The sequence below is a fragment of the Sander lucioperca genome, chromosome 14 (assembly GCF_008315115.2).
Source record: "Sander lucioperca isolate FBNREF2018 chromosome 14, SLUC_FBN_1.2, whole genome shotgun sequence".
NCBI classification, from domain to species: Eukaryota; Metazoa; Chordata; class Actinopteri; order Perciformes; family Percidae; genus Sander; species Sander lucioperca.
In genome coordinates, this window is record NC_050186.1 from 24,283,571 (window position 1) to 24,296,070 (window position 12,500).

Consider the following 12,500-nt stretch of genomic DNA (forward strand, 5'->3'; position numbering starts at 1 on the left):
GATAGTAAATGCCCTAACGTCAAACCTATTCTTTGCTAATCTTTACAATAATTCCCCGAATGAATCAAGCAGGCCTGCCTTGTGGCACAATCCAAATTTTCTTCAAAACTTGCCATTTTCAGCGTGTAGCTCGCTAGCTCGAAGTTTGTTGTTTTCCGAAACGAACAGAGTTTTGCAAAGCGAGGGGCATCCAATTATCCAGTCAATTAAGTTGTTATTGATCCAGACTAACCCTGCACCATTTTTAATGAGGCTAATATTGATGTGACAGCCTCGTCACCTGAGAACTGTGGGGAAAAAGACAGATTCCAACAGGCGTGAATGGAGACATGGAACAGTGTACACGCCTTTTTAAATTACAGTGTGCACACACACACAAGAAAATGCTTCATACACACACAGAGCTTGAACACCAAAAAATGATTAATGAATATTTTAATTTGACGAATTCATATTGCTCACCAATAAAGTCGTTATTTTCATTAAAAAACATACTGTTGAAAGTGAACAAAGAATACAGCTGCTTATACTAAATATCAACAAATGGGGGAACAGAAATTTACAATAGAAAATTATCATTTTCCGGTGTAGAAAGATTACGTCTGAAGGTTGAAACAAACAATTCACAACTCAGTGCATCTCAAATATAATTCAGAACTCATAACGTATGAAACACAAGCACACGCGGAGTGCACACAGCAACATCTGCAGTCTCTTCGAGGGGAGAATGTGAAGCATGTATTCAACAGAAGTCATAAACTGTAAGCAGTGCTCGAAGTTGTCTTTCAGACAAGATCTTACCAATGAAGACTGTCGTTGCAAGATCATTTGTTCACAAAGACGTACACATTACACACATTTAAAAAAAATAAAAAAAAATAAAAGAAGCCAATTGGGCAACGCAGCACTGCTGGACGTGAGGGGAAGTTGAGGCTTCTTTTGATTTTTCCTGGATTTATTTTTAGGGGAGCAAATCCTGGATCTGTTACAACCCATGGTTGGGAGAGAGCCAAAAAAATGCTCCATTTGGCTCTTTGGTATTTGGTGTTGAAAATGGCAGAAACACATATTCATAAAGTACAACATTAACAACATCATAATTTCAGAAAATTACATTTCCCCCCTGATAGGAGCTTTTTCTTTTTTTTTTCCCCTCTTTTTGCTTCTGATTGCCCTTACTGTCCTTCAAATCAAACTAGACAGTCGATGTTTGATTGCAATTAGAAACAACTTAGAAAAAGTGTTCTTAAAAAAAAAAAAAGCAAACAAACAAAAAAACATCATGATCAAGGTCATTGGCTGGGGGAGTTTGCTTTTCACGGCGTTCAAACAATGTTCCAGCTGCTGCCTTGATTTCCACCTGACGGAGCAGACGCCTCCTTACTGACAGGTGCACACAAACCCCTTTCGTAATGTTTCTGCTCCAATGAGGCACATTAACACCATCCTAGCCTTTGATAAGTCTTTCTTAAAAAAATAAAAAAAGTATTGAAATGTGATAACATGATGTTTCACATGGCATCAAAACATGGAAACTCACTTTAAATTATACACAGCTGTGTTAGCAAAGCGGCCAGAGCCACCTGTTGAGTGCATTTTCATTATAAATGATTCATTGCTCAGTTTACACTTTTTTTTTTAAAGCCTCTTGAATGTGTACAGTCTCTCGCCCTGTGTTTAAAACAATGCCACGCTGTCCTCATGGAGACAATAAGCTCCCATGTTGGTGTTAACCATCCATTGGTGCACTTCCAAGGCTCTGCTATTCAACATGGGACTGCAATTCCACAACCATCCGTGTCAGTATGATGAACGTGTCGTGATGAAGCATGACGGAATGCAGCAAAGCCGATGACCAAAGACCACAGGCCAAAAAAAAGATATTATAAAATCTTAAGAAGAAATAATAAAAAAAAACAAAAAAAAAACTATTATCTCCTCTTTGTCGTGGTCAGTAGTTGCCCTTGTTAGCGTGGAGGACAATTTGAAATGTATCCTAGAATGTGAAATGTGGGAGTAGGATCCTGATGGGTTCACTGTATATGTCTCTCTCTCTCTCTCTCTCTCTCTCTCTCTCTTCTGTATGCTCGTGGTTTGCTGCACCATCCAAAGCAGTTCCTTTTAGGGGTTAATGGATGGTAGGCACATCTCCCAGCCAGGCACCGGGTAGGGGGCGTGGGCACGTGTACTCGTTCTGCAAGGGAAGGAAAAAAGAAGAAAAGACAATAAAGTGAGAAAGCATTTAACAGCTAGTCTGTGCCAGTTACAGAGGTGGTGGTTACAATGTAAAGTTAATTACAGTGTCCAGTGATTTGATAACAGTACAATGGGGCTGTGACAGTGCCAGCAAAGCAAATTAGGGTAAGCAATTAAGCAGATGATGAAATCCCGTGTACTTAGATAGCTGGGGAAGGCTGAGGTGGAGAGACTTCCCTAATGTCTCTCGGAGATAAAATGAAAGCTCAACACAGAGGACTCGCACAAGTGTTCATGTTGGAAATTTCAATTTAAGCGGAAGTAATTAAATTTGAAATAGCGGTTCAATTGAAGCTGCCCACCTAAACATTTTGTCACTTTGTGCCACTCTGTGTGCAACAATAGATATTCCAATTAGCCTCTAGTCAAGCATTGATTGGCATCACAACAATAGCTGGAATATAACTATACACAACAGCGTATGGAAGTTAATAACATGACACGGGCCAGCAACAGAGTGTACTTTTTTTCCCCAGAATTTTGTTTCCCGATGGATTGTTATTAAAGGTGCAAACACTAATGGTTTAATCAATTAGTTGTCAAGTATTAAATTAGTTTGAGTAATTTAAAAAAGAAAATAAGTCAAAGTTCTCTGATTCCAGCTTCTTAAATGAGAATATTCTCTAGTTTCTTCACTCCCTTTATGACAGTAAACTGAATCTGATCTTTGATCTGTGGACAAAACATTTTAGGACATCGTCTTTGGCTTTGTGAAACACTGATCGACATGTTTCACAATTTTCTAACAGTTTATAGACCAAATTAATCGATTAATTCAGAAAATATTCAACAGATTAATCGACAATGAAAATAATTTATAGTAGCAGCTCTACGTTTTACATAATGTGTTTACAAAAGAAAGGTAATCTACATATAGTAGGATACTTTGTGATTACAACAATTGAATAAAGAGCATTTTCCTTATTCACTCACTAGCTAAAAGGATGCAAAAAAAATCATGGGAGCAACCCCATTTTCAATAATGCAAAAATAGATTGCCTGAACATGTCCTCATATTCCCAATACAACGTGTGGTCACATCTCTACAGTCAGTATATGTCCACTTGAAATAAATAGACCCGTTCCTATCACATAGCATATTCGTATCACTAGAAATAGTAAATTTAAATCCTGACAAGTGAATAATTCGGGACCTTTAAATGTCAACGCTTTCCCGCAGGTCAACTCAAGCTTGTTGAGATGTTGAAATTTGTGAGAGATTTTTACATTTTACTCTCATTTAAGAGCCACAAGCTTTGAATTGATCTTCACACTGAAAGAGGCAGAGGCAGGCACACACACACACACACACACACACACACACACACACACACACACACACACACAGCGCCTACATATCTAAGTTTGCCACTGAGCATCTGTGCTCTAAAAAAAACCTCCACTTTACAACTTAACCTTTAAAGTAGCCTTTTTTGCAAAACAGGTAAAGTTGCCTTAAGAACACAACTGCTGCATGCAATTTTGCCAGGCTAAGCAATTTCTAAAGCTTTGAGAATCTGCTCGCAAAATTATCCCAGCTCAACTTTTTCCTACTCGAGCTGAGACTGTTGTCAGTGTGAAGCAGATCTCTGTAACACAGGGCTCAGACGAGAATGCCCTGAGCACAACTCTTATTTAAACGTTATCAAACGGGCTGATGAGCCTTCACTCAACTCTTTATCAACCTCTCAGGTGGATATGAGTGAAAGGAAGACAGCTGCACAAATTGTCATCCCTTAGACAATTTCGCCAGAGAACACAAACAGAAACAACTTGCAGCAGATGCTCAGGCTGCTTCTGTGAACACATGTGCCTTAATGTGAACTCTGAAGCAAGCAGCACACACACAAAAGCTGAGGCACACGCACCCCTCTGAACAGGCGTGCATGCGCACGCAAGCACACACACACACACACACACACACACACACACACACACACACGCACACACACACACACACACACACACACACACAGGTTTGTGGCACTATCTTTGTGGGGACCTGTCATTGATTTAATGCATCAAACAGCTCAAACAGCCCTTTAAAGTTGTGGGGTCCAGCATTTTGGCCCCACAAAGCTGTCGGGACCCCACAAGTATACTGGACTCCCGGTTTTTGGACCCCACGAATATAGTTAAAACACACACACACACACACACACACACACACACACACACACACACACACACACACACACACACCACCCTATCAGGGGGTGGAAAAAGACTAGCCAAATGATGAAATTAGTTGATTATCTACCCATTTAAATGTTATCATTACACAGTATTTAATATAACAGTTTTGCCTAATTGCAACTGTAACTGTTATAATGGAGCATGCGCTGGAATTGACAGCCTTGTTTACCTGGTATAAGTGTGGAAATTAGAGAAGATACAGTAACTCCATGATTATGTAAGTAGCACAAATCACAAATCACGATACAGTAGTGCATTTCTTGTAAGACAGTGTTCACAGCGCCAACTGTTATGTGGCTCATTATGCATTATCTGACAACAAAAGCCCACCATTTTCACAACAAGAGCAAAACGTTCCTTGTCTTGTTTTTCTGTAGCTTTGTTACTGTCATAATGTATTCAGCAAAGCTAAAATGTTTTGCGTCACGGAAGCAGCTGAGTTTATTTGCGAAAACTCATTATGTTCCTTTAACATGATTTTCTTCAAGTGCTTAGTTAATGAGGAGTATTGTAATTCACTCTGCCTCTCACACCACTTTAAACACTTGCATTGCCAACAGCCAATCATCATCTGATGGCCTTCAGCCATAAGTTGAAGACGGTGCTTCTTTACATCACTTTGCATGAAAGGACAGGATGCCTGTGCATATTTTTGTCCTAAGACTACAACAATCCTCATCACTTCTGCTGCCGGTATTCAAGACTGGCCGCTCGCTTCCTTCATGACGGCAAGGAATAAGTGTCGCTGCCAGGGGCCTAAATATAGACTGTGCAGGCAGTGCAGGCCCTTCAACCATCAGTGCGTTTACATGCACAGCACTAACCGGGGTATCTTACCCTGGTTAACTGAATAACCAGGTTATGCCAGTTCTCGCGTATACATGAGGTGGGAAGAATGGGAAGAATAACAGGGGTAACTCTACCTCTGGTACAGTAGGTGGCGCTCTGCAACGCACAACTGGCTTTCTCTTCAAATGTCAAAATGATACTGACCGCCACTAAATTATTAAAATTTAACAACGTAATGTTTAATTTACACACGATTGTCACAGCGTAGGAACGCACAGTGTTCTCGCCAAATGACTGACAACCTTTGGGCTCATTATATCAGTAACGTTAACCAGTGTCAGGTGGAGACAGACAATCTGTTTAGCCATCTCCCGGTGTCCGCTTCTGCCTCGGCGGGGAGTAAAACAGATGGACCGTAGGCTCTTTGCTGCCGCTGGCCCGCTTATTCATGAATAGCTGTTTTGTTGTACCCACAGCACCGACCGATTATTTACGGTTTAAAAAACCACTCCAGGGGAGTGGGGAGGGGCAGTTGAAGCACGCGCAGACGCTTAACCCGATCATACCCCATTTAAGGTGTATGCACATGGAGGAATCCCCTGGTTACTGAAGGGGAGTTGCTATACAGTACATGCCCTCGAAAAGGCAACCCAGCGCCGTCATAGTTTTAATTCATTTTAGTTAAGTAGTCAGTAGCAATCTGTAAAGGCTTTGTGTGGACTCGAATTTAGCATGAAGATAGGGGGAAGCTAACCCTAGAATTAATGTTGGCCTAATTATTATTATATTATTATAATTATAATGTTATTGTAAGGGGGGACATCGGTTTAGAGCACTTAAAAAAATAAACTCATTGGATCGACACAAATCACACAAACAACCGATTTTGGATTCAAAACAGGGATTTTCACTGAAAGGTGACAACTTTGCACCCTTGAAATGAATAATTCCTTTGGTACAGTATATCTGATATATAAAGATATGCAGTGATGATTGCTGGGTAATATGTATGGTGATGTTGTCCAAAGTCAAGTCTCTATTTGATCATGTGACGAGACGATAAGACTTACGGTAGTCTCGCATTGCCAGACCTTCCTCCACAGCGCTGCAGAGGAGGGCTAGTCCACACAGCATTACGGGATGGGAGAAAAACGTGCTCTGGTTTTTTGGCATTTCTTTAAACCAATCACAATTGTCTTGGGCCGCGCTAAGTGCCAGACAAAGCAACGGTGCCGCTGCAAAATAGCCTCAGGAAGGAACTTGTTTTGGTGGAACGTGTACGTTCAAAGGTTGTTTTAGTCGTGCAACAGAAAACTCAGATTGGACAGATAGTCTAGCTAGCTGTCTGGATTTACCCTGCAGAATACTGGACCAATTTCAAAGATTGTTGTTCCTATCAGTCACTTAGGGCATTTTCACACCTGTAGTTCATTTGCTTTGGTCCGAATCAGTTGGTGAGTTAGTAAACTTGGAGCGATTTGCCCTCGGTCAGTTTGGTTTGGTTTGGTTTCACACCTGGAAAAATCCAAGCGTGCCAAAATGCGTCATTACAGGCAAGAACGTCCAGCCCTCTTATTGGTCGGATATGTCTGGGGGTAGGAGCAAGAAAGTAAATACAGGAAGAAGGTCCTGTGTTCTGGTCTAGTGGTCAATCCAGCTCATTTCATTAAAATTATCAGACATTGTTTCGCAAGAGACGTGACTACGTCTGCTCTGGTCACCGAGACTTCGCACTGCTCTGCCGGTGTCTGTCTCCAATTTTAGCGGTAGCTGGTTTGACCATGGAGATACGAGTGACGGACGGGAAGCTTGACTGCAGTCTATTTCTGTGATAGAAACACTGCAAGCTGCTACAGTTTGATGACCTTCTGCATCGCAGATTGCTAAACACACCTGACTACAGGAGACATTAGCTCAGACTTGCGGAGTACATATAGTTGGTGCGGTTCGAGTACGGATCATGTTCTCATCACAAACAAAAAGCTCCAGAGTTCGAATGAAAGCGTACCAAGACCACCTCTTCAAGCAGGTCTCGGTACGCTTGTTTGGTCCGCTTTTGATGCGCACCAGAGTTCGATTGCCGTGTTCTCACCTGCCCTGACGAACCGCACCAGCAGGGCAAACGAACTCTAGTTCGATTGTGCATTAATGCATTTTTCTGTTTTAGAATAAGTGAAGCCAACCAACAGATAAAAGAAAAAGTAAAAATTGACTCAATAAAAGATCTATAAAACAAAGTCATCAGGGATCTGTCAACTTCAAACTTTGCTAGCTTCCTCAGACAGAAAAGGCGCTGCTGGCTTTTTTATTACGCAACGTATTAGTGTTACATTCAAAGCTCAGCTTATTATCAATTATATTGCCTAAATACTTGCATGATTCAACAATTTCTACATCCCGACCATTAACTGTAGTGTTGACAGGGTTGGAGTGATGACGTCTAAAGTCCATACACATATCCATAGTCTACTGACTATGGAAAAGATGCTTTTTTGGAGGGTTTTCCCTTTATTTTGTAGTGACAGTGGATAGACATGAAAGGGGGAGAGAGATGGGGGATGACACGCAGCAAAGGGCAGCAGGTCGGATTCGAACCCGTGCCGCTGCAGGACTCAGCCAACACGGGGCGAACGCTCTTACTGGGTGAGCTAGAGGCCGCCCCATCCTTGGTCTTTTTAACATTTAATCAGTGACCTTTCACAACAGAGCTACATTCTTAATGTATCTGATGGAGCATTGTCTTCCTCCACGTGCGTGTGGCAGCCTTTGAAAATGCTGCTTCTACTCTCATGAACACAACATAAAATGAAAATGATGGGAGTTTCTTCATCTCTAAAAGCAAGGCCAAGGTAGCTTCCTTGGTTCAAGCCAAAGTGGGAGCTAAGACGAGCTGGCAAGGGTCCAGGATAAACTTGGCAAACACTATGGTCATGGGTCCTTCCTTCCCACCAATGCAGCACAGCAGCGCGTGGTAGAAGCATACAGTCAGTGATGTAGTGATAGACAGGTATACGCCATATACCCACTAGGAAAAGTCAAGGATTTCCGTATACCCACTTACAAAAGCGCAAGGATAACGATATGTAACGATTGTTTTTTGTGACAGAACTTTCACACTTGCGTTCATAAATTCACCCCGCCTGTGTTGCGAGTCGCATAGGAACAACAACACAGTTGCTTGGCAGTCATTCTCTGTGCAAATTTGAAATGAATTAATGTGAATCACTTGAATCACACTTGAAACGAAAGCTAATTTAAACTACACAGTATTTGGGTAAGCCTGCCCATTAAACTATACTTCTGCTTCGAGTGACACTGCAGCAGACGTTAACGGTACAGAAACTACAGAAAATGAGCCAGATAAGGCTGATGCTATACGCGATAACGTTCTAAAATACTTATGGGGTTGTCGCTCTGGGACGCGTCACTCTGGGACTGGCGATTATGAAGCTGGGAGGGAAAGATCACAGTACACTCACTACAAAAAAACTAGACTACACCACTGCGTACAGTAGCTGTTGGCTTTATCTCACAGAACCTGCCACTGGGACATAAGAAATCTCATCTGCCACAGAGGACATTTCAGGCATATGAAATGCCGAGGCTCATGTGATTTCCAGAAACAAGCCAATATAGCTGACAAGATACATCCTGAAAATTTTAGTCTGACTGGAGAGAGACAGAGCATTTGTTTGCCTCACGGACAAACACCCACTGTCCTTTGTGGATCTTTGACCACCCCTTAACAATCTACCCTGGGGAGTGTTGTGTTTGCACACACACTATAACAAAAAAAGGCCCCTTTATGCCTTTCTTCCCCCGCATGAGCTTCTAGTTGTTGGAAAAGTAAGACATGAGAAGCTGGCAGGAATTCTAGCGGTTTCAGGCTGGAAACTTCCCCTTGTTAAGCAAAGATTACTTGGCTGATGTAGCCACCATGCTGGTCAGTCCCCAAAGACATTGTCACAAGGGATAAACGTCCAACAGCGTCCAACCTGCGGTGTGAAATCCATGTGTTGGAGGGACTGGACAATTTTAGAACTGTCCCCCGGACTAGTGTGCATTGATATGGAAACACGCAGTACCCCTTTCATGATTGCTAAAAGGATTTAATTAATGTACATAGAAGGCCCTCTTACATCCTATGAACAGTCCTGGACGATATTATTGGTAAAAACTCCCACTAATCTTAGCCAGGCTCTCCCACACATTAAAGCAGTGAGGGAGAGTTCTGTAAAAACACATATGCAAAAACTGAAAACTGACTCATATTGGGGATCCTAACTAGAAGTTCTGTTTGTGTGAATATTCAATATATCGTACTTTGGAGGATGTTTCGGATCAAAAGATGTTAAAACTAAATAAAGCAAAGTGAAAGAATAAAGAAAGGTTGGTAGGTTGATTGATGAGCTTGACAGCATTTTACTCTTTGCTTTAGAGAGTTTCACAAGGACAGTTGTGTTTCGAAGGGCTTCCAACCTTTCACTATAGTTTGGAGTGAGATATGAAATTACTATTGTCTTAGTCAAGGTCATCCTAAAAACCTCTGAAATGATTTTAGGAGAGTTTCAACGTGAGGACATTTTATATGTTATACATATTTTTAGGTGACTTTCCCTTTTAATTAAAAAACAACAACCTGTACAGTAAAATAACTTGAAATTTGAATTGAAATGGTCATAGTCTGGGAACATTCTGAGGAGTTTCAATGTGTTACAATATCATTTGAGCTGACTTTCCCTGTACAGTAACATGCAGTAAAACTATACGTACAGTCATAGTCGGGGACATTTAGATGTTGCTGCTTCTCCAAAAAATGAATATCTGTGAAAACAATGAGTCTTACACATATAACTGAGTCGCGTTGGTCTGTCCACATTGCTTTGAAATGATCGCATGTACAACAAACGCTTATAACATCATTAAAAAGTGCATGATTATAAATGTTGTTTCTCCCCTGCCTATCTAGGCATTCCAGAGGGGAAACACTTCTTAGACTTCACTTCTGGTCTTTTCAAGAATGCAGGTTACATGTCTAGAGCTGTCCCTACATTCTTCCACCCCCTCTGACGCCTTTATGTGTTTTTAATTAGGATGCTAATTAGCAGGCTAAAAACATGATGTAATTAGTTTGCTCTCAGTTAGGACATCTGGATGAAACAGACACATGCCAGCCACTCTCAAAGGGATCACATACCTCTTACTCCACTCAGGGCTCCAATTACCCTGTTCTATCTCCCCACCCCATTGCCTGTGTGCTTGAGTGATGTTTCATGCTCTTTTCTTTTTCCATAAAGACCATAAAAAGAGAGGCAGGCAATGACATATGGACCAAATGCGTCAATTCTTTGTCTAAAGTTAATGGGACAATTAAAATACGTGTGCACTGCAACTTTGGTCTGGAGAACATTTCCAGTATCTATGCATGTACTGTATGTATGAACAAAGCTGCTCATTTGTAATCATGTACTGTATGTGCATATGTGTCGTGGGTATTGTCATGTCTGTTTTAGATTCACACACTCCTGTCAAATGAGATCATGGCAGACATGGATGAGCTATAATCTCCACATACGATACAGACAAAGGACTGAGAATCAAAGCATCACAACCAAGCTTATTCCTGCTTAGAGAAAAACAACAATTGATAAGGACGCTCTTCCTGGGGAGCTGATGCCTGTATAAGCTCTTGATCTCAGCAACACAGATCCTTACACTTTTTCTTAAGCTCTCACTCTCTCAGACACACAAACACATATTCAGTCCTCTGATTTAACCAAGATCAAGTGATATTTCTGTCTTAATAAGTTGCAGTATGGGTACGTTGTTGTTTGATGTTTCGGTAGCTGGTAAAAGAACGTATCGGTCGATAGACCACCGTGAACAAAGATGTCGGTAAATGTCTGGAGAAGTTGGTTTGGAGTAATTGGGATGCTCTCTTTGATAACGAGACAGAGTCCAGTGGAAATTAAAGGTAAATGAATGGATTTCCTGTTAATGGTTTGACACAATTCTAATTGTGTTCTAAGCATTCAGGCCAGACTATTAACACAGCACATTAAAGGCAGGGTTGGTAATGTTGAAAAGCTGGCAAGATATGAAAGTAGCATCTCCTCGGGGCTCCGACGCACACACAGATGTGCATGAGCACTGCTGCGTCGCTGTTTCAGAGCAGAGCGGAGAATAGGCCGCAATTTTACTTCATGTCTCATTCACCGGTAAGCAAACACCTAATATTATCATACCGAACGTATAAAGGTCCAGTGTGTAACGTGTTTATCAAAATCTGTGTTGCCCGTTCACAAACTTGTCCTTTTTCATTAATATTTACCACCACCATCAATTCCAAGTATTCATTTCGGCTTTAAATTTTACATTTGCATTTGCATGAATTGGGGTACACGCTCCATATTCATGCAGCATCTTGAAATATGTTAGCCGGTAAGGGACATACAGGACATACTGCTCCGCCTTTCGCGTTTTCACTGTCACATGATAAACTCACAGGTGCTGCTAATGCTGCTAATGGGTATCGTAGCTTCCCGGCCCAGGCAAGTTTGAAGAAGGAAACATGGAGGACCACACGTATTTAAAATCCAAATTTCAGGAACAGGAGTCTTCTTCTTCTCCCAGAAAAAGGATATTGAAAAGAGCAAGAGACCGGCTTTTTGAAGCGTGAAGGCTACCGTAGCTTAACTGCATGGTGGGAGAGAGTTGATTGTGATATATGATCTCAACGCTAGATGGGAGAAATTCCTACACATTGGACCTTTAAAAAAAAACATGACTACTGTTAGCGATGCGGCGACAACACGCTTTGAGCTCAGGCTCGTACACGGGAGGGGTAGAGTACGCACAGCGGACCAAGGAGGAATTCCATTGGTTCTTTCCAAGCGAACCGCTAGGCAGTGATTGGTGGGCGTTTTTACAGAATTACAGCAGCTACAGATGACGGATCATTTTCGCTTTTTCAGAGCCCATCATTTATTTATTGCTGTTTGGGTGGAAAGACCATTTCAAACAATATATAAAAGAAGTGTATATTGGAAATAGTTACCAATCCTGCCTTTAATAGAGGGCATAAAATATGTGTAGCTCGTTTTGAAATACATCCCCATCTATTTTTGAATATGTACCATGATTTAATATTGGTGGTAAGAGCATCATTGTATGAATATATACATCTTGTCAGCAAGTGCAATATTTTGCCTCCAGCCATACCTTTTTATTAGACTGAAAATGCAAACTTTGCAATGACA

At 41.4% G+C, this 12,500-nt stretch overlaps 1 protein-coding gene across 3 annotated transcripts in view; it reads right to left on the reverse strand.

Annotated features, from left to right (window-relative positions):
* Positions 1 to 418: 418 nt before the first annotated feature.
* The window catches only part of lrrtm4l1 (leucine rich repeat transmembrane neuronal 4 like 1), a 55,598-nt gene continuing 43,516 nt past the window's right edge, over positions 419 to 12,500 (reverse strand). For all 3 annotated transcript variants that reach the window (XR_004895054.1, XM_031277579.2, XM_035991666.1), the window contains one exon: positions 419 to 2,194. Coding sequence is in view for 2 of the 3 variants with exons in the window: in XM_031277579.2 (XP_031133439.1) it covers positions 2,129 to 2,194 (66 nt within the window). In the remaining variant the exon portion in view is untranslated. The remainder of the gene's footprint in view (positions 2,195 to 12,500) is intronic.